Source organism: Lissotriton vulgaris, chromosome 1_1 (genome assembly GCF_964263255.1).
Source record: "Lissotriton vulgaris chromosome 1_1, aLisVul1.2, whole genome shotgun sequence".
Taxonomy (NCBI): Eukaryota; Metazoa; Chordata; class Amphibia; order Caudata; family Salamandridae; genus Lissotriton; species Lissotriton vulgaris.
The window spans coordinates 929,081,521-929,108,247 of NC_141685.1; the positions used below are offsets into that span (position 1 = coordinate 929,081,521).

At 46.8% G+C, this 26,727-nt stretch overlaps 1 protein-coding gene across 1 annotated transcript in view; it reads left to right on the forward strand.

The window, feature by feature from the left end:
• Positions 1-26,727, forward strand: part of LOC147748193 (intercellular adhesion molecule 5-like) — a 136,291-nt gene that overhangs the window by 94,718 nt on the left and 14,846 nt on the right. The window contains exons 4-6 of the mRNA XM_086936393.1: positions 5,734-6,015; positions 9,586-9,819; positions 13,176-13,436. Of these exons, the coding sequence (XP_086792519.1) occupies positions 5,734-6,015; positions 9,586-9,819; positions 13,176-13,436 (777 nt within the window). The remainder of the gene's footprint in view (positions 1-5,733; positions 6,016-9,585; positions 9,820-13,175; positions 13,437-26,727) is intronic.

Below are 26,727 nucleotides of genomic sequence, written 5' to 3' on the forward strand. Positions count from 1 at the left end.
AATACAAGTCAAAGCTGCCCCTTACCGCCCCCCGCGCTGCATGAGTCCTCAAAATGGGAATGTTCCAAACCGAACAGAAAGTCTTCCATGGCGCACAGCAGCTGCGTGTTCAGTCTTGCTCATCCATGTGCGAGGCGTTATCAGTGTCGCCGCTGCGGTTCCTCTGGGCGTCCCTGTGCTCTCTGGACCACTCCTTCAAGGACTTCTGGAGCTCCCTAGGGTCCGTAAAGAAGTGAGAATGGCCCTGCTTGTTGATCCGGAGCTTTGCGGGGTACATCATGGCGTAGTCTAAGCCCAGATCACGCAGCTGCTTTTTGTAAGGAGCGAATTGCCTCCTTTCCTCCTGTACCTTGGCGGTGAAATCCGGGTAAAGGGAAATGGCCATGCCCTCATACTGCAGCTTGCCTTTGTCCCTGGCCAAGCGAAGCGCCGTGTCCCTATCTCGATAGTTCAGAAGTTTCGCTATTATGGGGCGGGGGAGTGCGCCCGGCTTTGGCTTAGGACCCAGGGTGCGGTGAGCCCTCTCAACAATGAACATGGGCGAAAAAACATTCTCTCCAAGCAGCACCTTTAAGAGTTTCTCAACAAAGAGCTCCATTTTACCGGTCTGAGTGGTCTCCGCCACTCCCGTGATACGGATGTTGGATCGCGTGACCTAGCTTCCAAGTCTTCTGACTTGTCTTGGATCACCTGTAGAAGTCTGCCAAACTGCTTTCTGTCTTTGTCCCATTCTGTCTGTGCCTCCTCCGCCTCCGTAAGCCATCTTTCCGCCATGTCGAGGCGCTCGGCATGCTTGTCGACACGCTCCGCCATGCGGTCCATACGATATGACAAGGCATCAATTTTGGTTCCAACGGACGCTATACTGTCTTGTATTCCCTTTTCCATGGAGACGAGCAGGTCTCGGAGTTCCGTGCCCGTCGATCCATCCATTGCAGCCCCCTTCGGGGACGCCTCCGTGACTGGCGCCTCCGTCCCCTTGGTCCGACGCTGTTCAAAGGAGAGTTTAGCCTGCGTTCTGTCGTTCTTTCCCATAGCTAATCTGCTTGACATAAATGTAGTACGCCGCGTCGACTTCTGGGCACAGTTAGGGCGTTCCAGGGGTGCACCTCGCGCCTCAGAAGTCTACACGCTTTCCGCGGTGACGCCCTGGACGCCGGTGGGGGTCTCCAGCTATAAGGTCACCAGGGTCTGGTATCCCGCTGCACGTTACGCCAGACAGGTGCCCAGCAGCGGTCAGCAAGGGCCGTGCTACGTAGATCCCACAAGGCCTATACTGCGCCACACAGCCTCTCTGCTCCAAGCCGGGGGTCCACTTAGCTTCGGTATGGTTCGAGTCCAGGAGACCCGCTTCTCCCTAAGTCTACAGGGGCAAGACGCCTCGGACAGGGCGTGCAATCACAATCGTGTCTATCACCGCCAAGGCCCAGGGCAACACGTCCCAGCGCCGTCGTACATCCACACTCAGGACCAGTCGCTGCAGCAGAGCGCGAGTACCTTAGAGCCAGCTCCACTTCCAGTAGGGCCAGGACCCAAAATGGCGGCAACTGTGAAGGACCGCAGCCCACCACTGATCACTGTCGAGGGCCGCCTCCACTCTCACCCTGGTCGTCGTTCACCACCGCGTACACTCGACCAAATATCACACAGTGGGGGGGTCCGCAGTAAGCTCTGTCCCAGGTTAATGCTCCACCAGGTTACTAGGTCCCCGCTGCGTACTCACTGTAGTATCTTCGGTCGGAAGCAGATATCAGGCAGTATCTGCGGGTTGCCCACGCGTGTTACCTTGCTCCAGGCAGCACTTCTGCGGTCGGGCGCCTGCCCGGCGCGTGTGTTCCCTCGCCGCCAAACACTCTGTCTGGCGCAGGCCAGGCCCGGGCCGTCCCGCCAATGCCCGTCGCTCGAGGTGCCCCACGATCTCCTTCTCGTCTGTGATGTTGGGCGAACAGCAGTAGCGTCGCCGGGTATAGCGCCTCTATAATCGCGTGGGTTCAGGAGGGGGAGGGAGAGGAGCGCCGGTGCCCGTCCTCCGAATTTCCGGGTTACGCCAGGGGGAACCAGGTCCCCGGCGCGTGGAACGCCACTGCAGCCGCACGTCAGGCGACGTCGCTCGGCTCTCGCTTCAGGGCAGGTCGCGGCTTCGGGCCCTGTCCGCCGCCGCCAGGACACTCTCTCTCCCTCTCCGTGAGCCGCAGTTCGCCGGAGCTACGAACCTCTCCACAAGGACCCGGGGGCCTCCGGGGGGGAACAGGGCAATTAGGGCCAGGCTGGGCACTGTGAAGGATGAATAATCAGGATATTGCAGGGGCATAGGCGAGGAGCCGAGCACTCACGCGTCCACCATTGACGCCGGCAAGCTCCGCCCCCCTGATCCGGGGTTTTTAGTGGGAGAGATGTCTCACCAGAGGTTCATGGTGGTAGAGGTGGGTGATGTGGGGTCCACGGTGATAGAGATGTGTGATGCGGGGTCCACGGATGTAGAGGTGTGTGATGCTGGGTCCACGGAGGTAGAGGTGTGTGATGCGGGGTCCACGTGGTAATTGTAATTGTAATTGTAATTGTAATTGTAACAGTATTTATTAAGCGCGGTTGCTGCTCGCAGGCGTCCAAGCGCTGGGTTGAAGGGAAGTGACTGGAAGGAGCTAGGGTACATATGATTGAGCAAACAGCAGTGTCTTTAGATTTTTCCGGAATGCGAGGAGGTCTGGGTTGGAGCGGAGTGAGATGGGAAGAGCATTCCATAGGTGTGTGATGTGGGGTCCATGGTGGAATGAGGTGTGTGATGCTGGGTCCATGGTGGTAGAGGTGTGTGATGCGGGTACACAGTGGTAGAGGTGTGTGATGCGGGTACACAGTGATAGAGATGTCTGATGCGGGGTCCAAGGTGGTAGAGGTGTGCGATGCTAGGTCCACGGTGGTAGAGGTGTGTGATGCTGGGTCCCCGGTGGAATAGGTCTGTGATGCGGGATCCACAGTGGTAGAGGTGTGTGATGTGGGGTCCACGGCGGTAGAGGTGTGTGATGCGGGTACACGGTGGTAGAGGTGTGTGTTGCAGGTACACGGTGGTAGAGGTGTGTGATGCGGGGTCTGCAGTGGTAGAGGTGTGTGATGCGGGTACACAGTGGTAGAGGTGTGTGATGTGTTGTTCACGGCGGTAGAGGTGTGTGATGCGAGTACACGGTGGTAGAGGTGTGCGTTGCAGGTTCACAGTGGTAGAGTTGTGTGATGCGGGGTCCACGGCGGTAGAGGTGTGTGATGCGGGGTTCACTGCGGTAGAGGTGTGTGATGCGGGGTCCACGGTGGTAGAGATGTGTGATCCATGGCAGTAGAGATGTGTGATGTGGGGTCCACAGTGGTAGAGGTGTGCAATGCGGGTACACGGTGGTAGAGGTGTGTGATGTGGAGTCCACGGCAGTAGAGGTGTGTGATGCAAGACCTGCTCCCTGCCTCACAACACACAGGCCGCCCCCCTCCAAACCACAGACACAAGGACTCCCCTTTCATCTCTGGTAATAGGATGAGCTCGAGATAAGGTGCCCAGGCACCCCTGTGCTTCGGGTATCTGAGGGCTGCAATCACAGGGTTACTATTCGAGGTGCAGAAATCTGGGCATCTCAGCCCACAGTATGAACACAGCTCCAGCGCCTGTGATGTATGTATGGGGGGGTCTAGGACAGGATGCGCGGTCCTTTTATTTAATGCATTTTTATATAGCCCGGACATTACCCAAAGTTGTCAGAGCGATCCTTCCTTCCTTATGGTGTCCACTCGTGGTAATGGGGTGAGGGGTTCATGGGTAAATAGGTGAAGCCTCCATGGAAGACATCAGGAGTGGAAATGATGCTGGCTGGGGGCAATGGGGGGCGGAGCGTGCATGCAGGCGGTGAGGGGAGGGAGGAGGGGGTGGGACCCTTGGTTGTGGGGGTGGTGGGGGGGTCTTTGTTCAGATGAAGGTTAATGATGATAATGGAGGCTCCCACGCTAGGGCAGCCGCTGCTTCATCAAGGCCCAACAATCCCACCGGCCTGTCGGATCCGACTCTACGGTAAATCTGCAGCCCGATCGGGGTAATCCACTGGTTTCCCGGAGAGATCCAAGGGTGCGCAAAGAACCGGTGGTCCGCGGCGCTGGGAGAGTCCATGGCGGTCGACACCCGGGGCCCAAACCGAGATGCTTGGGACGAACCTATGCACTGGGCCCCAGTCTCAGCACCAGAACTGGGGGGCGAAGCGCAGGGCGAGCAAGAGCACAAAGGAGGCTAAAAAACACAAGTTTCCAATCCGAGAGCAAGTATTTGCAATGCATACATGCCACAGTCATTCAGAAAGTACACATACTTTGATCCACAAATTCAGTAAGGGTGAAGTCCATGCTTGTGTGCACCTCATTGCCACACCTATCCATACAGGCTAAGAAAGTTGAGCTTAATCAAAAGGGTTGGCAAACATCAAACAAAAGACATGAAAGAGTTTTGCTTTGGTACTGACAAGCGTCTGTCACACCATACGCATGCACTTGAGAAGGCAATGAAAAAATAGAAGCTAGTCTTCAGTTTGTGAACATCAGGTAAACATAGGAACGAAGTATAGGGGGGAGAACTGCTCGTCCTGGCAGAGCTAGTTGTCACACCTGCAGCACAGAAACGTCACAACTTAGGTTCTAGAGCGTCAGATAAAAATTATCAGCAAAATTAGGGCTGTCAGTGCGGAGTCCTCCGTTTTGGGAATGCAACTTTTACAGGCTGTTATACTGCTATCTAGTGGTTGGTTCTGAAATTTCCTTTGAAAGAAAAAGTTACTTGTTTCATGCGTTGTTGGCTGTATACAGGGCACAAGTCCTAAAATAAGCGCGCGGTGAGAGCATGTGAGTGCACAGTGGGAGCGTGTGAGGCAGAGAGGAGACTCCATGTGCATGCACATCGCCTGTCCATGCACGGCCATGGTTTGTCTCCCTTCGCGCACCAAACCAACAACAATAGCCTCGCCAAGGCAAAGGAGCGCATGCGCTGCATTCGCTAGGCGAGACCTAAAGAAAAGGAGTGCTTACAGACTAAATAAGACATGCTGGGTCGCATCCGAAGTAAAGGGGCCAGTCGCCATGCGTGCTTACGAATGCAGACAAGGCGGTAACATGGAGGGACTAACAAGCCTAATAAGGACTCGCAGGCCAGCGTTTACGACGAACAATGACAAGCCAATGACAAATATGGGCAGAGAGTGGGCGGGGCTTCAAGTCCATAGTCCACTACTGCATGCCTCGCAGCAGCGCATGCGCCGCTCAGGCTCATCCTAAAAAGTGTTTCCCTTTCCTTGTAAAACAATGCGTTTTGTGCAGTACATCTATATATAAACACACTGAACCAATCCCTTTGTCATCAGCGCAAGCCTCTGAGCAGCGATCCGCTAGTCCGGCCTCGCATGATAGTATGTCTGTCTTAAAAAGCAGCAGGTGACCACGAAGATATAGCTTATCCCTTGCTGGATCTAATTCAGAGATAGCTGTAAATGTCATATAAAAAGTGCTCAGTGTGACATGGCAGATAAACAATTCGTAATACTAAATTCCCTTTCTAACCATTTTCAGTTTTGCTGTCTCTAGGATCTGGCATTCACAAAGCCAGACCTAAAAAGTGAAAGGCTTCATATGTGTCATACCTATTAATTTGTCTCTTTTTGAGCAAATTCACATTATTAAAAAAAGTTACTTTTCTTTCTTTTTTGTATATGTCTCCAGACTTTCCTGATCCGGTACTTCAAATATTTCCAAAAAGAGCAGAGCTGCCAGTTGGTACAGAGGTGAATGTAACCTGTGATGTTGTGGTAACCTATCCGCGCGAGGTTCAGTTGAGCATCCGAATCGGTTCCCTCCTGGAACCCTGTGAGATGGAATCTCCCAGCTTCTGCACCTATACCCTGACGGTGCAAAAGGAACACGTCGGAGTGACTGCTGCCTGTGAGGCTACTATGCGTGCAGCAAACCTGACGAGGAGAACCTACGAAACACTGAATGTTGTTTGTGAGTATCAGGGCTGGTGCCCTCCACACGCCCAAACTCAGCTGCCCAGCCATGTTCTTTATTGCAATTAGGTTTTTATTGTTAATTGCCACTTGTATAGCGCACAATCTGCCGTTAGTATGGCTTCACAATGCCTTTTGATAGTGATGACGCTGACCCCTTTTCCTCCACCTTTCACTCTCCTCTTCTCAGCACAGCGCCCGGTTGCTTGCCAACTAGCTCCAATCAATCAATCAATCAATCAGAGTACTTGTAAAGCGTGGTACATACCCGTGAGGGTCTCAAGGCGCTGAGGGGAGGGGGTGTCGTTACTGCTCGTAGAACCAGGTCTTGAGGAGTCTTCTGAAGGCGAGTAGGTCTTGGGTCTGCCGTATGTGGGTAGGGAAGATGTTCCGGGTCTTGGCGGTGAGGTAGGAGAAGGATCTGCCACCGGAGGTCGTTCGTTGGATGCGGGGGACGATGGCGAGGGCGAGGTTGGCGGAGCGGAGCTGGCGGGTGGGGGTGTAGAAGCTGAGTCTGCTGTTCAGGTAGGCTGGTCCGGCGTTGTGGAGTGCTTTGTGTGGGTGGGTGAGGAGTTTGAAGGTGATCCACTTGTCGACGGGGAGCCAGTGTAGGTCTCTCAGGTGGGGGGTGATGTGACTGCGGCGGGGGATGTTGACGATCAGTCGGGCGGAGGCGTTTTGGATGCGTTTTGGATGCGTTGTAGTTGTCGTAGGTGTTTGGCTGGGATTCCTGTGTAGAGTGCGTTGCTGTACTCCAGTCTGCTGCTGACGAGGGCCTCTGTCACCGTGCTTCTTGTTTCGGTCGGGATCCACTTGTAGATCCTGCGGAGCATGCGGAGGGTGTTGTAGCAGGAGGAGGAGACGGTGTTGACCTGTTTAGAGATGGAGAGGGAGGAGTCGAGGATGAATCCTAGGTTGCGTGCATGGTCGGTGGGTGTCTGTGCTGTTCTCAGTGTGGTCGCCCACCAGGAGTCGTCCCAGGCTGAGGGGATGGGTCCAAGGATGAGGACCTCCGTCTTGTCCGAGTTCAGTTTCAGACGGCTGCTCCTCATCCAGTCGGCGATGGCCTTCATTCCCTTCATTCCAGTGGAGGTTGGTTTTGGCGATGTGGGCGTTCTTGGTGAGGGAGAGGATGAGCTGGGTGTCTCGGCGTAGGAGATGATGTTGTGGTCGTGATGGCGGGCCACTTGTGCGAGGGGGGCCATGTAGACGTTGAACAGAGTCGGGCTGAGGGATGAGCCCAGGGGGACGCAGCAGTTGATGTCGGTGGCCTCGGATCTCAAGGGCAGGAGGCGGACGCTCTGGGTTCTGCCGAGAGGAAGGACGTGGTCCAGTCAAGGGCCTTCTCTTGGATTCCGACTTCTAATAGGCGTGTCTTTAGAGTGCGATGACAGACCATGTCGAAGGCGGCTGACAAGTCCAGGAGGATGAGGGCTGATGTTTCGCTGTTGTCTAGTTGGCGCCTGATGTCGTTTGTGGTGGCGATGAGGGCCGTCTCGGTGCTGTGGTTTCGTCTGAACCCGGACTGGGATGTGCCCAAGATGTTGTTGTCTTCCAGGTGGCGTGCCAGTTGCATGTTGACAATTTTCTCGATGACCTTCGCCGGGAACGGGAGCAGGGAGATGGGCCGAAAGTTCTTGAGGTCCTTGGAGTCCGCCTTGGGCTTCTTGAAGAGCTCCGTGCCAAGTAAAACTGAAAGAAGGCACTATATTTGAATGTACATGTGAGGTGCACTGACAGTGTAGTGTCACCGAGAGGGGTTAAATTTAGCTTAGGTTTGGGTTAAGAAGTAGGGTTAGGATTAGGATAAGGAGTTAGTTTAGCTTTTAAGGGCTAGGGAAAGGGTTTGGATAAGGAGTAGATGTGGCTTTACGGCCAGAGCTCCCGACTTTGGAACTGGGGTACCAATTTCGAGTCCCGGCGTTGACTCAACACCCTGTGATTCTGGGCAAATCACTTAATTTCCCAGAGCCCAAAAAAATAAAAAATCCTACCTTATGCAAAAATTAGCAGGGTTAGGAAGCAACACATGGGTATAGTTTATAGTAAGTTTTGATCCGTTTGCGTTAGAAACAATTTTTTTGCAAAAATCTAAACAAAATATGCAAACGATGATGGATCACGTGGCAAGTGAGGTAAATCGCTAATCATGAGCTAAACAATGTGGCCACTGACTCTCATGTTTCAGGGGAAGAGGAGCCATTTTGTCTCTCCAATCCACGATCACACAAAATCACAGTCCTCTACAACAGCAGGAGGTCAGCAAATTGACATAATAAAAAAGAATAAATATGCCAATTAACCTTTATTTGCTATGATTTTCCCTTTTAAGATTTAAGTAGATTATCATCATTTTTTTTTGCACAACCACAGATTACCTTTTCTACCCACTACACAAAGTGCTTTGAAGCAACCTGGTGGCAAGATTAGCGCTACAAATACGTTTAAACGTGAAGCCTGGTTGACACCTAACTAGTTCAGTGTGTTAATTTTTGTGGTAGAAACAATAAATTCAGAGTAAACATCCTCTCAGCCAATGTCTTTTTATTAATTGTGATTTCTCAAAAAATTATATCAATCACAGCCGAAACGTGTTTCAGCAATGATGGGTCTTTTTCAAGTTTGCCAAAGTGAATGCACATTGTTCTATACTCTGACTTTAGTGTTTCTACAACTTGAATTAATTATACTGGCCTTGTTATCGTGTCCAAAATAGATTAATATTTTTAAAAGAAAATTTTCAAAATGTTGTGAAGATTACGCAAAATGTAGTTTAGCTTTATCGCAAGTGATAATTTCATACGTTGAAATATCTAACATTAAAAAATCATGCGAGGTTCAAGCAGAAAATGTCTCACTGGCTGAATACAGAGTGTAAAATTTCAGGAAACGTTATGATTTTGGTGTTCGCAAATTTGATCAGTTTTTCAAATGTTGTCAGTGTAATTAGAAAACATAGGGCGCACCTGGCTTACTATCCGAAGGACTCAGCCCGCAGCTCACATGGTTGCACCCAGAATACCAGATGTGTAATCTTCATACCACAGATTGAATCTGGCAAGACAGCTCAGTGGGTAAATGCATCTGCTACTGATCCCTTTATGTAATCTAGAAGTCACGAGCTCGAATTCTGGTAAGAAAGCTCAGTAGGTTAATGCATCTGCTGCAGGAGTAGTGTGTAAGCTACATGTCACAGGTTGAAGTTCCAGAGAGATTACTGCCGGCCCTTTCTATGATTTGCAGTAATTTAGCCTAGTAGGTTAACACACAACTAATGTTTATTGTGACCCAACTCAGTATTACTCCTTGTATCGTCCTCGGGAGGATAAATGGCTGAGTGGACCTGCCGGGATTTGAGCCTGTGACCTACTGATAAGGTTGCTTGTTACTGTGGTTGAGTGTGAGTGAACTGCTTGCTTAGTAGGGCGTGTTTACTTTTACAAGAAAACAGAAGAAACAAAAACATAATACCTACTGCGCAAGCGCCGAGAGTTCAGTTCACTTTGCGCCGTGCGCTTCATGGACAGTAAAGATTAATATCCTATTCTGCTTTTCTGAATTATTTCAGATGGCCCTGAATTCATTGACAGCCTCTGCCCAAGCGCACAGACTGTCGTCGAAGGGCACAATACCATTTTCTCCTGCAAGGCCGATGGAAACCCAGCTCCAACCGTAAGGTGCTCGAAAGATGGGACTGTGGGTGCCTGGCGGCAGACCGGAAGGAACGACTCTGGAGCCTTCAATTGCACGGCCACAAACTCTATGGGCGTCAGCGTCCGGGTGGTGAAAGTCACCGTAGAATGTAAGTAAAGGTGGCATATGTCGGCTTCACCTACTGGGTTCTCCCGGTCACAAGACAACCTGCCACATTTATTACATTCATTGCAATATTGTCTCTCTCGCGGCTACATTTATTACTGGCCAGAGCACATTTGGAACTTGCCCCGACACATTTATCACCAGGCCTGTAACACTTACCACAAGCCCGTGACGTTCATTATAGGTCCCACAGGCAGTCAGTCCCATTAATTCCCAGCCCCCTCCCATTCATTACAGGCCCAGATACATTGATCCAGGAGCCGGCTTCATTTATCACTGGTTCACCCACTTTCATTGCCAGCAGAGCCGCATTTCTCACTACCCCCAAGAACACTTTTTAGGAGGTAGTTTCCCTTTATTATCAGCCCTGCCACAATTATTACTGTCTCTACCATATTTATTACCACAGTGGCCGTCACATTTATTACTGGCCCAGCCACTATTACAATTACAAAAACAACAGTTGATGGACAGAATGCAGAACAATGTCATACATTCACCCCAGTACAGAGATCTGGGCCTAATCCATCGTTTTTTTGCACTCCACACCACCCCAGTTCAGACATGGCCATATGCAAATCAGCCTTGACCCTGTGCCTTTCGTTCCGTGCCCTGCATCGCAAAATGCGATGCAAGGCGCGCTACAAAATTCATTTTATTAATTTAATTGTTTACTTACCTGAAATCATCCATATTCCGTTGTTTATCAACCCCCACCCTGCCCCTCCCCCGCCCCGCCTGTCTGCCCCACCGGACCTCCCTCCACGGGCCACGGCTGCGACTCGCCCAGAACTAGAGACCAGTTCCAAAAGGAAAGTGAGCCCCACTGCAACCTAAAGACTTCACAAGAACACCCTAGGACTAGAGGTAGTAGTCCCCTGCAATTGGCAGGCAGAAACCGCTAAGTCCACAACCTTGAAGTCCTGTTCCCTGAGCCGTCCGGCATGACTACTCAAAGTCCTTGGGCAGGTGGCTTTGGGGAACTGTATTCCCAACTCTCAGCGAGGCCCAGCTTTCTACAATGTTCCCTTGGTCCTCTGGGTAAAGATTTCCTTAACCGGAGTGCTTGCAGGCAGCAGGGCTTGTTGATGGTCAGTCAGACCACAACCTGCTTTTCTCGACTCTTCAAGAGAAGAGATTCACCTGCATGAACATCCAATCACCCCTGTGGGTTCAATGGAAACATCTTTCATTTGTGTTTAACCTTTCTCTGCAGGACTGCCAGCTCCTCTGGCCACAGATGTGGTTCAGCACCACAGACAGCTAAGAGTGCCTCTGCACCTGAGTCCCCTAAGCCAGGTAGATCAGATCTGACTCCTGGTCCAAGGCTTGCTTATCTTACAAAGGGTTTTCCTCAACTCGCCCCATAAGTACATTTTTCCTAAGGTAACTATTTCAACACCACAAGCCTGAGTGACAACTCCATTTGACAGCCGAAGTGCACGTCTGCACCCCAATTCCCTGAGCCAGGTAACATTGTGTTAGGTGTCGTGAACTAGTCTAGGGACTCACGAGACCTTAACTCCAAGTGGGTTCCATTGAACTCACTCTCTAAGTATGTGTTTTTCCCAATGACCGCAACGTTAATGTTTTCACATTGCAAAGTACTGATTATTGGTGTGTAAAAATATTTAAAAATCAGGTATTTTATAAATTGGTGTTGGATTTCTCTCAAGTCGTGTCATTTACTCATCGTCCATGTTAGTGATGTGAAATGCTTAACACGTGTTCCCTCATGTGGCTTGTCTGCTCTTTGCCACTCTACCAGGACTGACAGAAGGTGCACTCAGAGAGAACCCGGGGTCCATCATTGTGTATTGTGCTAGGATTACATGGTAAGGCACCCCTGCCATATCACATAACACTTTCACCTTGCAACACTCACAGACCCCTCCATCAGTCACATGGGGTCAGTATAGCTCTATTCTGATCCTTTATATCCTACTTATACTTTATTGCCCCCCCCCCCTCCCCCCAGGAACTGTGTCTCAATTCACAAAATGGAGGCTGCTGCTTTTCTCTCAGGTTGCAGCCAGCCAGTCCAGCTTTGCTGTTAGCATGTGGAACTGATGATCCACTGCAGCGGATCCGCTGTTGATCCACGTAGTTAGATATACAAAACTCTTTTTTCTTTAATAACTCCAAAAGTACTGAACAGATTTACACCAAATTAGAAAAAGCACTCTTTCTTTACCAAGATCTAGCTTTCTGCCAAATTTGGTGAAATTCCATTAGCGGTTCGAGCTGTAGTCGTGTCAAAAACTCTATGGGAAATTGCAGTGGGAGAATGAGTTTTGGGATGCCTCCCTTTTCTCTGCCCCGCTTGATGAATCAACCCAAAACGTTTCAGTCTACAGCTGAAGTGAGTGGCAAACTAGTTTTGAGAATTTTGTGAATATTCGTCAAACTGTGTCAAAGTTATTAGCAAAACAAAAAACGATTTTCCTTTATAAACTAGGTCCTAACTATAACTACCAGTGGGAAATATATTTATATGTACCAACTCGCAACTCATTAGATGCTCAGGCCCCAAGAGGGGAAGCACGTGCATGGGTGTGAGACCCGTATGTAGGAATGACCAGACTTCCTTGAAGACAAGAATTGTACGCATGCTTTAATGCTTCCTTAGCATGAACAACTTATTGTGTAGCAAAATACCCAACACGTTTCTGCACAACCTCATCTTGTTCACAGGATCAAGGTGGGGTTTCTCCAACACGCATTGGGTGTTTTGCTGCACAATAAATCGTTCAGGCTAAGGAAGCATTAAAGAGTGCGTGCCTTTCTTATCTTCCAGGAAGTTTGCTCTGATATAAACTGAAGTTCCCAGTGGTGATCCCTGTCAGATTTGCAGCAGCTGCATGATGAACAACTTGTATGTCTTTGCTGTTTTTGAAGTTCCCACAATACCCCTTTAAAATGCCCCTGTCCATGTATAATACAAGTCTTTCAGTCAGTCCTTTAGTCGCAGCCAACACCGGTGAGTAGTCTAGGACTGTTAGGACTATACTGAAAATAGGAACAGCAACATTTAAGTCTCAGAATGCATAATGGTGTTGGCTAGAAAAGTCAAGCATGGCTTAAGACGGCCTTCATGGCATGGGGTTATTTGTCAGGAAGGAGGTTTAGCCCAGCATTGCGGGCCTGTCGTAGGTACAAGCCCAATTTGGAAAACCCATATTTTGTCCATAGGCACGGTCTGCCGCAGGTCACCCATTCAGATATATAAGTCAGGTTTCAGCTTATTGTGTATGGTAAGACCATAAAAAAATGACAACTTTGTTTTGAAGAAGCAGTCATCATCAGTAGCACCTACAGTTTACCATTCATCCTTTTCAGATAAGCCCAGCATCACTCTTTTCATCCGAGGACCAGAGAAAATCGAGAAGGGGCTTAACCTGACGCTGGAGTGCTTGGCTGATGGACTGCCTGCCCCTGAGTACATTTGGACCACTCCGAAGGGCGCAGACATCATATACTCTTCAGACAACAGGACCCTGACCATCACGAGTGCTACGAGTCACCACTCCGGGAGCTACATTTGTGAGGCCAGAAACCGGCACGGATCCGACACCCAGCAGAAGGAAATCAAGGTGGCAGGTGAGGTGGATTTAGACTGGGAAAAGGGAGCATATACCGGGGAGGGCTCATATACACTCTCTGCATCATAAACATTCAGGGATGCCTATGTGACTACATGGTCGCAGCTTAAAAGACCAGAAGCTCCACTCAGCCTTTCATCCTTTGAGGTTGATAAACAGCTATTGTCCGTCTATAGCACCAAGAGATTCCTGGCGGTGAAAGTGCCCTTTCTAAATACACTTCTCGTGTTCTTATGTTTATATTATACTAACGCTTATGATGGGATATTAGTATCATGATGCTCCTTGTCAGAGACTGGTAATGGTGTTGTACATCTTCAAACCACAAAAGGTAAGATGTGCCTGTGGAGCTTTGCCGGTCCTTTAAAACATAACGCTTGACAACAGTTTTTGAGGCTTGTTGTTTAACCAAATCTATTTTGATTTATTCTGCAGATTTGTATAGCGTGTACTCGACCCAAAGGTATTGGACTGCTTTACAAGAGCATTGGTTATGTTACACAAGGACACATTAATTTTTTGTTAGACACGGGGAGATTAAGGGGCATATTATCAAGGGCCATATCGCCGCTTTAGCAGGACTTTTTCCCCGCTAAAGCGGTAATAATTTTATCGCCCTGTTAGCAAGCTGTCGCTAACAGTAGTTAGCAACAGCTTTTAGGCGATAGCTACAGGTTTGGGGCCCTCTTTGCATGTCAGCGATATTTATCTCTAATGACATGCAAAGTCGGCGTACCCAAAGTGTTAGCGACTAAAAACAGTCGCTAACACAGCTATCGTCTATTAGCAAGGCAGGCGAATCAGAAAAAAAATCGTGCTAAGCGCGATTATCACTAGAATCCAACGCCTGCTAAAAAGTTGACTTACCTGTATAGTCAACGGAGGGTGGATTATTAGATTAAGCCCCCATTGGCGTTAATGCGAGAATATCGCTAGATATTTTATCGCATTGGAGATAAACGTTGCTAATAGCACGTTATCCCTGCAATTACATCTGGCGATAGCAAGCGATACATTTTTTTGCGCTAAGCACATTTAGCGATAAATATCGCTATTTGTTGCTAATAGGCCCCTAAGTGATTTGCCCAGATTGACAGGATGCTGAGCCAACGCCGAGGCTCGAGCCCGGTTCCCCAGCTCCAAAATCGGCAGCTCTAGCCATAAGACTACATCCTCTCTCCTATTATGTTGTTATAAAGAGAATGACTACACCTCGAACCCAGGGAGTGCATGCAAAGCGACAGGCTGGGACCAAGGCTCTGTTTCTCCGCGCCATTTTTAAAGCACACCTTCGTCTCATTGGTCCCTCAAATATATGTTTTGTAAAGTACCCAGTGAATCCCCGGACCCACTGCAGTTTTACTTGTCTCGAATTTGAGCAAACGATACCAAAGTGCCTCACAGCAGCAGTAAATTTGAGAACCTTACAAAGAAGTACGTTTTTTTAAATAAATGCAGCACCATAAAAAGTAAAAAGCTCAGAAATCCAACTGCTTAGGTACACCTCTAATCCTTCTCGCTGAGCTCAAGAAAAAAAAAATTCTAACTTTTCCTGAATTTTCTCACATTACTCGATCATTCCCCTCACACATGCTGAGAGGAGCCCAGGCATGCACAAATGCCCGGCGCCTGGAAGTGTTTTTATGTTTGCAACACAACTTGATTGCTATTTTTTTTCCAGGCCGAAGTTAGTATAAGCGACAATATATTTCAGACCATTTGGAGCGAATCCCATAACATCCCGCCTTAAGGGGAGTACAAATTACAGGACAGAAACTGTGATTTTAATACAGCTATTTAAGAGAAAGCATGTCTGTGCAGAGGGCATTGTGCATCTCAAAGTCCCAACCTGATGGGCGCTTTCACTCATGCATCTATTAACTCAGACATTTTATGAGGCGCTGCTCAGTGCTTTCCCCTTTCTTCAGAGCGCTAGATTGATGAGAAATCAAAGGATAAACCCACTCAAAGCAAAAACAGTTAAGAGTCCACTTGGAGGCGAGCCCTCGGCCTCTTCCTCCCCTCCATCCGGCATTCCTCTCGGGGTGCATGAGATATGGAGGAATGTTAGCGCTAAGGAGGAGGGCTAAAAAGCTCTCGGAGTTTGGTGCAGAATGCATGGGCATGTTCTATCCAGCAGGCATGGCTGTTAACAAATAGGCGGAATAATACTAAACGACCACGAGGTGGCGGAAGCTTCTAGAAAAAGAAACGCATACAGAGGAAGAAATACATACATTAGAGCATGGGTACTCACAAACTTTCTCTCGGGGGCCAAATTTACAGTTTGGTTTGTGTCCGAGGGCCGCATCGGTGGGGGCGGGGTCAGTGGGGATGGGGCGGGGCTAGAGCAACAACATAAAACTGACCATGAGGTTGATCACAGGTCCCTGCAGCGGACGCCTTCGTCCACTGAGCCGCCCCGGCATACACACATCTCTCTCTCTCTTTCTCTCTCAGTCTCCCTCCCTCTCTATAGCTCTCTCTCCCTCTCTCTAGCTCTCTCTCCCTCTCTCTAGCTCTCTCTCCCTCTCTCCCTCCCTCCCTCCCTCCTGTCTTCCTCTGTCTCACTCTGACTGTCTCACTCTCTCTCTCACTCCCACTCTCTCTCTCCCTCCCTCATTCTCTCCCTCTCCATCTCCCTCCCTCTCACTCTCTGTCTCACTCCCTTTCACTCCCTTTCCCTCCCTTTCCCTTCCTCCATTTCCCTTCCTTTCCCTCCCTCTCACTCCCTCTCCATCTCCCTCCCTTTCCCTCCCTCTCCCTCCCTCCCACTCCCTCTCCCTCCCTCCCACTCCCTCTCCGTCTCCCTCCCCTTCACTCCCTCTCCGTCTCCCTCCCTTTCCTTACCTCTTACTCCCTCGCCGTCTCCCTCCCTTTCCCTTCCTCTTCCTCCATTTCCCTCCCTTTCCCTCCCTCTCCCTCCATTTCCCTCCATCTCACTCCCCATCAGTCTCCCACCCTTTCCCTCCATCTCACTCCCCATCAGTCTCCCTCCCGTTCCCTCTGTAGTGTAGTTCCTAGTTTCCCACTAGGCCCTGCGCATTGGAATAACATAAACAGTAGTATCGACGTGGAACTGCGGATATTCCAGGCCTCCACTGACTATGCTAAACTTAATTGGGTTGTGTTACCAACTAGCTCAGAGGTCACTGGAAACTTTCTTCTCTGCATAGGAAGTGATCAGCTTCCTTGGCACAGACAAGAAGGGATTCAGTTTTCAAACAACCGTGCAACATGACAACTTTGCTCCTCAGATCAAGAGTCGATCTCTAGGGTCGTGTGAAACAATAGACACAGATTTCACTCAGTCAGTCTAGTGCAGTTTACTTTCACAGTATGTAGAGAATAGAGAGACGGGCGTGTATCAATAAAGGGTTAACATTTATTGAACAGTCTTTCTTCTCGTACAAGAGAAATGTATTGCCACAATTGCAATAACTGTTATTATAAAAAGTACGTACAGTAAGATAAGTATTGCGAAATAGAACTGTAAAAGCATTGATATGGTTTCTTAGCCATACAATGGTTTAAAAGTAATAAAACATATATACAGTCATATATACATTAGGCTAACATACTCAACTGGTGCTTCTAACTAAGCCTACCCCAGTGTGCCTGACCTAAGCCTAACACGTGAGAAGGGGGAGTAAGTAAGTAGCTTAAGTTAAGTTGGTTTTGCCAAGGTTTGTTTCAAGAATTCTCGTCTAAGGGTTTAGTCAACACCATACCTCTGAATAGAATGATGGAGGATTGGTATCTCCTTCAGGGGTCTCTCTCGATATCCCAGTCACCTGCGAGGGTAAACTGGAAGCGCCGGGACTGGATTTCTCTGCACGAGAAAGGCAGCGGCTTCTCTCAGCGCGTCGAGGAAGGAGGGGTGACAGCGTCCGCGGGCAGCTGGAATCGGCTGGATGTCTTCGCAGAGGACGGCTGCACGGCTCCTCAAGCGTACTGAACCATAGTTCGCGCTGTAGCGGCGATAATGGTAATCAGCAGCTTCACCACCACAGGATAGCAGGCTGCAGCGACAGAGTGCTAGTTTTTACCAACACAGGGTCATGCAGGCAGCTGGCATCAGCAACAGGTTCGCTCACAGCTAACAGCTCACAGCTTCGCATTGCTTAAGGCAACGTTGGTAATATTTATACCTGAGAGGTGCCGGGTTTGACGCAAGTTTGCTGGACATAAGACGTCAATTAAAGATGTCACTAGGAAGTGACAGTTATCAGTTGCTCATTAGAGTTCCATTACTAATCAAAACATAGCAAGCGGGGATTTCCAGGTTTGCTAAGTTTTTATCTTGTTGAAGAACTCGGAGTGTTATCTAGGAATATCAGATAGTGACTGCTGCTCTGTCATTGCACTAATTGGTCGCAAAGGAAGTAGCAGAGAGTCATGCTGGAATGTGGCTCTGTTCGTGTGAGGCCAGAGATGACTTTTCAGAAAATCGCACTTGAACGGTTATGCCAATATAGGGAATAAATGGATTTATAGCCGAATAGGGGCATAAGGTCACAGTATCGATCAGGAACCTAGATAAGCACGCAACACCCACTCCACGTATACATGTCCATCAAAATTACTAAAACTAAAGCAATCAGATGCATGTGTAACACTGCCCACCCCAAAATACATAAATGCATTCGAAATAGGCGTACTTGTAATACATGGAATTTAGGTACTGTACGTTTTTTAAAGCATAGTAATCATTCAAAAAGGTATTGCATATGAAATTAATGAACGATTATGCAAAAAGAATTACACATGAAGTATCTCTGACAGAAGAAATGCGAGATAAATCATCACATAAAAATGCATTGTAATAACATGTGTGCTAGAGGCTGGTGTTATGTTGTTATGTCTCTAGATGTTTTTAGAAATAGAAGTGTGAAGCTTCTGTTCTCTAAGAATAGTTTTTACGTTAAGCAAAGAATTGTTCGTGCCAAAAGGAGAGGGTCAATATTTTTAAAAAATGTCCAATTCAAAGAAAATAGACTTCCAAAGCACTTGGCAGTTTTTTGTTGATCAAAACTGAAGGCCGAATTCAGAGTTCATGGGAACGCTGTGTGTCGGAAAGCTTTTCAAAAGTTATTGTTTCTCTATGGGTGAGAACATCGTATCAGACAGGCTCGCAAAGAATTGGTCTACAAAATCAGGTGATAGTTCAACCAAATTAGATAGCGCTGTAACTTGGCAGGTGTGAGAATGATTGCTGTCATCGAAGGCAGGACCAGCAATGCTCACAGAACGTTGTACCTGGATGATGTTGCTTTTGTCACTCGCTCCACTGTTACCACTTGGCTGTAGTACAGGAGTCTCCACGAATGCCGTCATCAGGATTGGTAGCCGCTGGGGACAACACAATGCGTGAGCCGTTATTGGACTTAGCAAAGTATCGACGTCCATTGGTACTGCTGATGGAAGTGAAAGACAGATGTCCAACACACATTCCTCGCCGCAAAGCATACACCGTAGCACAGGTAAAATGCAATTTTGCCATATCGGTCTGAATGAAAGGAACCAGGTCATGTTTAGATCTCTTAGCCTGGCCAATCCGAGGACGTTAGTTATCCTGTCCCTGTAGCGCATTGCTAGGATTGTCTCTTCCATTCCCATGGGAGCTATGTCTGAGCCGAGGCTTGCCATAACGTAGCAGGATGGTCAAAAATAGAATCCCTGCGATGAGTCCCAAAAATAGTGGTATGCCGCCAAAGATGGAGTGCACAAAATTAGGAAAGATTCCCAAAATTGCCTGGAAGGGTGTTAGCAGTCCCGTAAAGACTGTCTTAAATATGCCTGGGATGCTTGTTGCACTAGACATGTTAAGGAGTTGGCTGAACATTTCTACGAAATGCACGGGGCAATTTGTTGATAAAAGGTCATGGACTTCAGTAGCCGTCCTTGCGACTAGAAGATCATACGTCTCTTTAGATGACGTTATAGGCACTGTTGTCTGTAAAAGTACAGATTTCATTTTGCTTAATGTATCAATTCGTATAGAATAGAGATTCAGACGAGGCCAGAGGGGAGTCACTATGTCTGGAGGCCCGCTCGGGAACAATGCTTGCATACAACATTTGACCATGGACGTTACTTGTACTAGATAACTTTTCCCTGGCGCGAGGCCACAGCACCTGTGATCCGTTCTAAGAATGTAACTCCCGTTTGCGAGTTGCATAAAGAAGGGCTCTATCTGAGTTGCAGGTGTGACTAGCTGGTGGCATGAAAGGTTGTTTGAATTTCCATCACATGCTCCGTGTAAATTAATACCTTGACACAAAAGTATACCGCTTAGTGAGTGTTTACAGTTGTCACCACTAAGAAATACATTTTTGTCGCTGTCACTATAGCAAGAATGAGTGTATGGTAATTTCCATTCGGATTTTACATATCCCTTACCCAATTGTTCATATTGGCCAGCAGGTATGTACTCAAGGCATTTATGAAATCGGAAAGTTGTTATCGGAATTGTGATAATTCCGTGTATTATCCATTCAATGACAGGGCTCTCTGACATTGTCAATGGTAATCTCTCGAGTTTCTCGATGCTCAAGATTGTATAGTCTGCTCCTTTCTGTGCCAAACTGATCTGTTTATCAGTAAGGTTAAAAATGGAAAATAATGACGTTGTGTTGATTAAACGCCAAGGCACATAGCCTGAACGAAGATTTTGCAGCGTCCAGCCTAGTTCTATAATAGAGCGTAATTGGGACTGGCCATGTTGTAACATTAGCAAATCTCTGTCTATCACATCAAAGGCAGAGGATACAATATTGTCCAAAGAATATATTCTGGAAGACAGAGTCATTAACCCATTGTCTACCACAGAAAGTGATTTCTCCAAATTAATACGATCAATTTCTCGTATTTTTTCAGCAGTTTCAATTTGCTTTACTTTCCAAGCCTCGTTGTAAGCAGCATAGATACTGGTCGCTATGAAACGCTTTTGACGCTGTTTGCGTGGTCCAAGAATGAAATCGCGCAAATCAGCACCATCTTTTAGCAAAGACAAGTGTTGCTTAATTTCAGCCAGTGTGGATGTAGTTAGCCATTCTAGGCAGAGTTTCCCTACACTGTATGTTGTTATAATCCCTGGATGTTGTCTCTGGGAGTATCTAGGGTCTAATCTGGTCATTTTTAACCCCTGTGTTTTATTCAGGAACCTTTCTTGACAGCTATTTGTGTCTGCAGGCCAGATTAACCACTTTTTCCAATCAGGATGTGTTCTGTTGAAATGTAAAATTTGTGACACGTCTAACTCAATATCAGCTGTTGCATTTTCTGGTATTGGCTTTGGAATAGACGGTGTTTTCATTTCTTTGTTCTTGGCTAGGCCAAGACAAGATGTTTGGTGTACAGTGTCATTTAAAAATAACATTTGTTCTGGTATCATGCAGGTTCTAAATAGTGCTTCTATGCCTTGCACCTGCCAATCTTTTGTACCCCAAATTGTTTTCGTTTCAATATTATTTTTCCAATAATCAAAACCAATTGTCATCATTTTGTCATAAAATGCTTCTGAATATATCAATTTAGAATTTGTCAGCATTGTTTTCATTCCTGTTTTATCTAACAGTTTATAATAAAACGTTTCTGCATCACTGGTGTTAAACCCTGAAAAATATTTGAATTTCTCAAAAAATGCTTTAGAACTGCTTTTAGGTGGTGTAGCACAATGTTCCCATTGATTATACATAAAAACATTTCTAGGCTGTGCAGATTTATGCAAGTAATGATCCCCATAGTGGGTATAACAGAATAACTGCTCATAACTAGATGAACCTTGTAAATAATCATGATCTGTGAATCTAGCTGACATTACTAAATCAGACATCATGTCATTAATACTGTTAAAGTCCCAATCATCAGAGAATGTACTAGGTGTCACAAAGTCACTTAAGGAAACCTTTAGTTGATGAGGATACTTCAGGATTTCGACCGGACCATAGATCTCATAGTCTGTTTTCTCCCATACTACCCCACCAGGTATTGGAATTGCTGTGACATTTACTGTTGACAGTTCTCTTCTCTTCACGTGGGATGATCTGTGTGGTTTCAGGACTAGGTTGATGTTCTGACTTGCTGTGTCCATTGTAATATATTTTCCTTCAATGAATTTTCCCAAACACAGTACCATGATGAGCCAAAGCAGGAGGAAAAATACACCTAGACCAAACCAGAACTCTAGCCAAGGGGAAATAAGGTAGATTTCCTTCAGTTGATGAAAGAGTTCCGTTGCTTTTTCTTTAAAAGACTTTTTTGTTTCTGGCATCACTTCGGGGTCATTTAAATCTTCAGAGAAGTTGTCGAAGTTGATGAAATAACCAGAGGCAGTTCTGTCAATTGATGGGATTGTTCTTTCAATCTGTCTCTCGGTAGCACTTTCTGATGCCACATTAGTGTAGACTGGTGTTGTTTCTTGACGAACTGTTTCAATCTGTGTTCCAAGAGGCACGAGTTCCATGGCATTATTGCATAGTCCTTCATTGTGCACTGCAGGCTGATCGAATGTGATTAGTCTTTCAGTTTGAACCTCTTGGATTGTTGCAAGTTTGGGTATTCTGTTGTTTCTTGGGAGTCCACTGGGCCTACTGTTGATTATAGGCCACATGCTTGTGGTTTTACCAGGTCGATGGACACGACTCTGTTCTCCTTTTTACCAGCAAGGGGCGGTAGCACAACTGATCTTGTTCCGGTGACTGCTAAGACAGGTACTGCTTTTCTGTAAGAAGGCCCAAATTCCTTCTTCACCGCGATCTTTTCTCTGACTAGATCCCCAATCTTTGGAATCCAGACAGGCCTTGCTGGGGCTGTTGCGGGTGGTGCCTCGTCAGTGGTACTTGGCTGTTGCTTTAACTTTATGTTGCTTAATGATTTTCTTGTTTCATTCAGTTCCTGTAAAACAGCCAAACGGTCTTTTACTTCAAACTGCTTTGTTTCTTCTTGTACCACTGACATCTGACTATCGAGGTCCTGAACGTTCATTCTAATTCCGAACAATAGTTCGTATGGGCTGAAACCTTTTAAAGAATTTCTTGGCATGTTGTTAAGACTAGTCTGGACACTTATTAAATGTTTGACCCACCCAGCGCCTGAACCTAATACCTTCGCTGTTATAGATTGCTTTATGTCCCGGTTTTTTCTTTCTACCACACTTGTGCGATGGACAAGAATACCGCAACCCAATTCCCATGCCGGCCATGGCCTCCTTATAGGCTCGAGAGCTGAAAGCAGGACCCTGGTCAGAACGGAACGTGGTAATTGCGTATGTGCCGATATGGACTCGCTAATCTTTTATAACCGTTCTAGCGTCAGCCGAGCGCTGGGGACCTCATTTTTTAAGTGCTTTTCGCCTTAACTGTTAATAGGACGCAGGGTGGGGTGTAGGCAGCGTTTCGCTCTTTCTGACTGGTAGCCGGTAGCAAGGTTCGCTACTGCGATCCCTATTACAGTTTTCACAGTTGTTTGCATATATTTGGTGTTCTACACTCATTCCCGGCCACCAGAATACTGATTGTAATTCAGTCAGTGATTCCTTGATCTCTCTGTGCCTTAGACCCAAACCCATGTGTGCGTCTGCTATTAAAAATATTCTCCTGTTCGTGTTTGGAATTACTCTGTCCCCCACTCCAGGGATTCGAGCAAAAGGAACGGAGTTTGCATCGATTATGTATGCATAATTGAGTGGATAGTTTATGGGTAATGCTGCACAGTCGCCTTTTACGGTCGTTTTTACTGCCAGCATGGTTTCCCCGTCTATGTACTTATCTGTACGCTTTTTTGTGGCTACGGAAGCCGGGTTAGTTGCTTCCGCTGTGGCTGTATTAGCCAATGAATTCCCTGCAACGTGAACGCCATCACGCTGAAGACTCTGTGCGAGAATCACGTGAGTCTTTTGTAGTTCTTTGCTTAAAAGAGCTACCTCGTTCCAGAGCAATTTATGCTTTATTGTGGCACCTGTGTCATCTTTGTAGTCGTTGTCGATCCAACTCTGCAGTTTGTTATTGTAAGAATTGACACAAAAATGAGAATCGCACACTATAAGTGTGGGGAATTCGCGGTCTGCATTTTCGAGCGCCATCTTTAAAGATCTGATTTCAGTTCTCTGAACCGAACAGTTTCTTACAGATTCAGTTTTTGTTACTTTCGGTCTGAATTTACCGCACAGCCAACGACCTTTAATGATCGCACATGCTGCATTGTAGGATTTACTCTCTACATTAAAATGCTGTACAAAGCTATCTGTATAGATTATACAGGCGTATTGTGGGAGAGGCAGGATTTCGATTGGCAGAGGATATTCTTCTTCATACTCTAAATCATTCAGTTCTTCGAATTGCGGGGCGAAATAGTATTTCACGTCTTCCGCTCCTAGAGAATCTATGCACTGTATCCATTTCGGGTCCAGTGACACTGTAGGCAGGTTTACTGGGCTGAATAGCGCCTCGAAGGCGGATTCCGCTGTAAGGATATTAATCCGTTTGCCGTGTGCTAGTTCTCGTTCATTTGCTAATGCGATTTGCACTGCGTTCACAGTTCTTTCTGTGTGACTGAATGTTTTTTCAGCTTGTGTGTACAAGTGAGATTTAATTGAAATTGGTACCTTTTCTCCCTCATTAGAGGTTAGGTACGTGAATCCGCATCTTCCTTGGATGACTCGGATTACAAGATCGATCGTGTTGTCACGTGTATCTAATTTTGTTTTTGCTAACATGTCTGTTTGCAGTGATCTCAAAATTTCTGTGTGTTTTTGAGTCCAATTGATTTGTTTTAAATCAGGTTTTATTAGTTCGTAGAGAGGTTTAACCCTCTCTGCGTAATTTAGTATGTAAGTTCTTCCGAAATTCAGAAAACCTAGTATTGATTGTAAATTCTTCAGCGTTTTTGGAGCTTGGAGTACAGCGCACTTCTCTAAGAAGTTGTCCGCTAGGCTTTTCCCTTCACTTGATAATTCGTACCCTAAAAATAGTACTGTCAGATGGGCAATTCGGGACTTTTTAAAGTTGAATTTGTAACCCTCTGCTGCGAACCCAAGTATAATGGTGTTCACTCTTTTCAAGTGAGTATCCAAGTCGTCGTCTGTGAGATAAATATCATCTACGTAAGATAATGCTTCATCATCATAGATTTGTAGTAACTCTGTTACCCTGGCTGAGAATAGTCCTGGGCTGTTCTTGAACCCCTGTGGGAGTCGACAGAATTTTTTCTGCGACCCAAATGCGGAGAAATCGGTCAAGTATCTGCTTTCTGGTGCAATGTTTTGACAAAAGAAGCCATTAGATATGTCTAATGTCGTTTTATATTTTTTCCTAACTATATTATTCATTAGGGCTGCACTATGCGAGTTTTGTACTGCAAAGGTTTTGCAACATGTATTAAGATGTCTGTAGTCCAAAACTAGACGATATGAATTGTCTGGCTTGGAGACAGGAAACAAAGGATTGTTCATTTGAGAGGTGCATGTTTCAATCACCCCCTGGTACTCAAGTTGATCTAAGATCTCCCTGACTTGTTTTTTAGCTTCTTGCTTTATGGGATACTGCCGTTGGGCAGTTGGTTCACTTTTTAGTTGGATTTTGTGAGGCGGTGAATCCTCATCCCATCCTACATGATTTTTATACAATGCAGGTGCCTGGGCTACTGCCCATTTCCTTGCATATGTGTATTTTTTGTGAATCGGAATGTGATTCGAGAAGGCAGGCATAATCACTTCTTCGCCACGAGGGCACTCCCTGACAAACTCCGGGGGCCAATCTTTTTCAGCTAACAGAATATCATAGCCTTTTGAGAGGTTATCCCAAAATAGACCCTTAATTTTCCTAGTCTTATCACCCTCTATACGCAATGTTATTTCGTATATTTTATGGGGCTCGCTAAGTCTGGTGTCGGCAGTTTCAACCTGAATGTATTCATTCGTGTCCACTGTCTCCAGATGACTCATCAAGTTCTTGCGCGCTATACTGATTTCTGCTGCACTGTCCAACATTGTCAATGCCCACTCCCCGTTTTTCAACTGTGTCCTCAGTATTCTCGGCATGGTTGATTACTCTAATACTGGCTACCTTCTTTTTCTGAAATTGAGATTTCTTATTTTGAGCAGGTTCCTTGTCTTTGGACTTGGTGTGCTCTCCTGGGTCTGACCGTCCTCTTCTTTCCGAATTCTGTGGAAGAGATCGAGAGGGACGTGTATCAGTACTTTGATATCTATCAGGTTTTTTTATATTATCCCTATTTCTAAGGTTATATCTTTTCTCAGAGGGCTCCCGCTGGGGAGACTGGCGTTCTCGAGTCGGAGTTCTTTCCCTCCGTCGAGGAGACCTTCCTCTGGACTGGAAAACTTTTTCCTTGGGAGTGGATTGTTTATTTCCATCCCAGCTCTTTTTAGGAGTATTTAAATTATTTTTAATAAATAATTTTTCAGGGTTTTCGAGCAGTTGGGGCTTAACTGGTTTCCCACCCAAGCTGTCTCTACCTAATTCTTCATAGCATTTTTCTATGATTTTTGCAAGCTCAACAGGATCTTTTATATCTGTTTCCTTCAACTTCTGGCGAATCGCCACAGATGCTGCTTCTCCCTTTACGTTGGCTAATAATATAGCCGTGACCTGCTTGAAATCTTTCAGTAATTTCATACCTAGATTTAAAGCGGGTTCTGGACCGAATTCATTTTGAATCTGTTTTAGCACTTCTGGTATTACCGCCATAGACGGAACACCGTGTGTTTTTGTGTAAATGGAAGCAAAGACTGTACCCCAAGTGTCGCAGTCCTCCACGTGTGGTGCGATTCCCATAGGAAGGCAGATGGTCAAGATTCTGTGTTTCTCAATAGGGGTAGTATCAGGAAATACTGCCTCTATTTGAGTGATTTTCTGGGCTAACCAGAAAGGAATTTGTTCCCGTTTTGCGGGTGTTTTACCAAGACATGACTGTATGTTCTGTGGTGTAATTTTATTTGTGTTCCCCTGATGAGGGGTCAGCTGTGGTGTATTAACAGCTGGCTGGACTGTTGCAGTCCGTATTACATATTGGACTAATTGCCTATGTATTTTTATTAATGTGTTTAGCTGTGCTAACAGCTCTTCTCTAGACATTCTTGTAATGTCAGGATGTGGTGTGTAGCTGGCTAGAACCGGCCACGTGGCTCCTGGTCTACCTAGTGGACCGAGCCTGGTAATGTGATCATTGTGTTTTAGGGCGCCATTAAACCAGAGCAGGTGCTCTTGAAATTTAAGTGGAATTTCAACCTCCTCGAAAGGGGCGTACTCATCCGGAGGTTCCTCTATTTT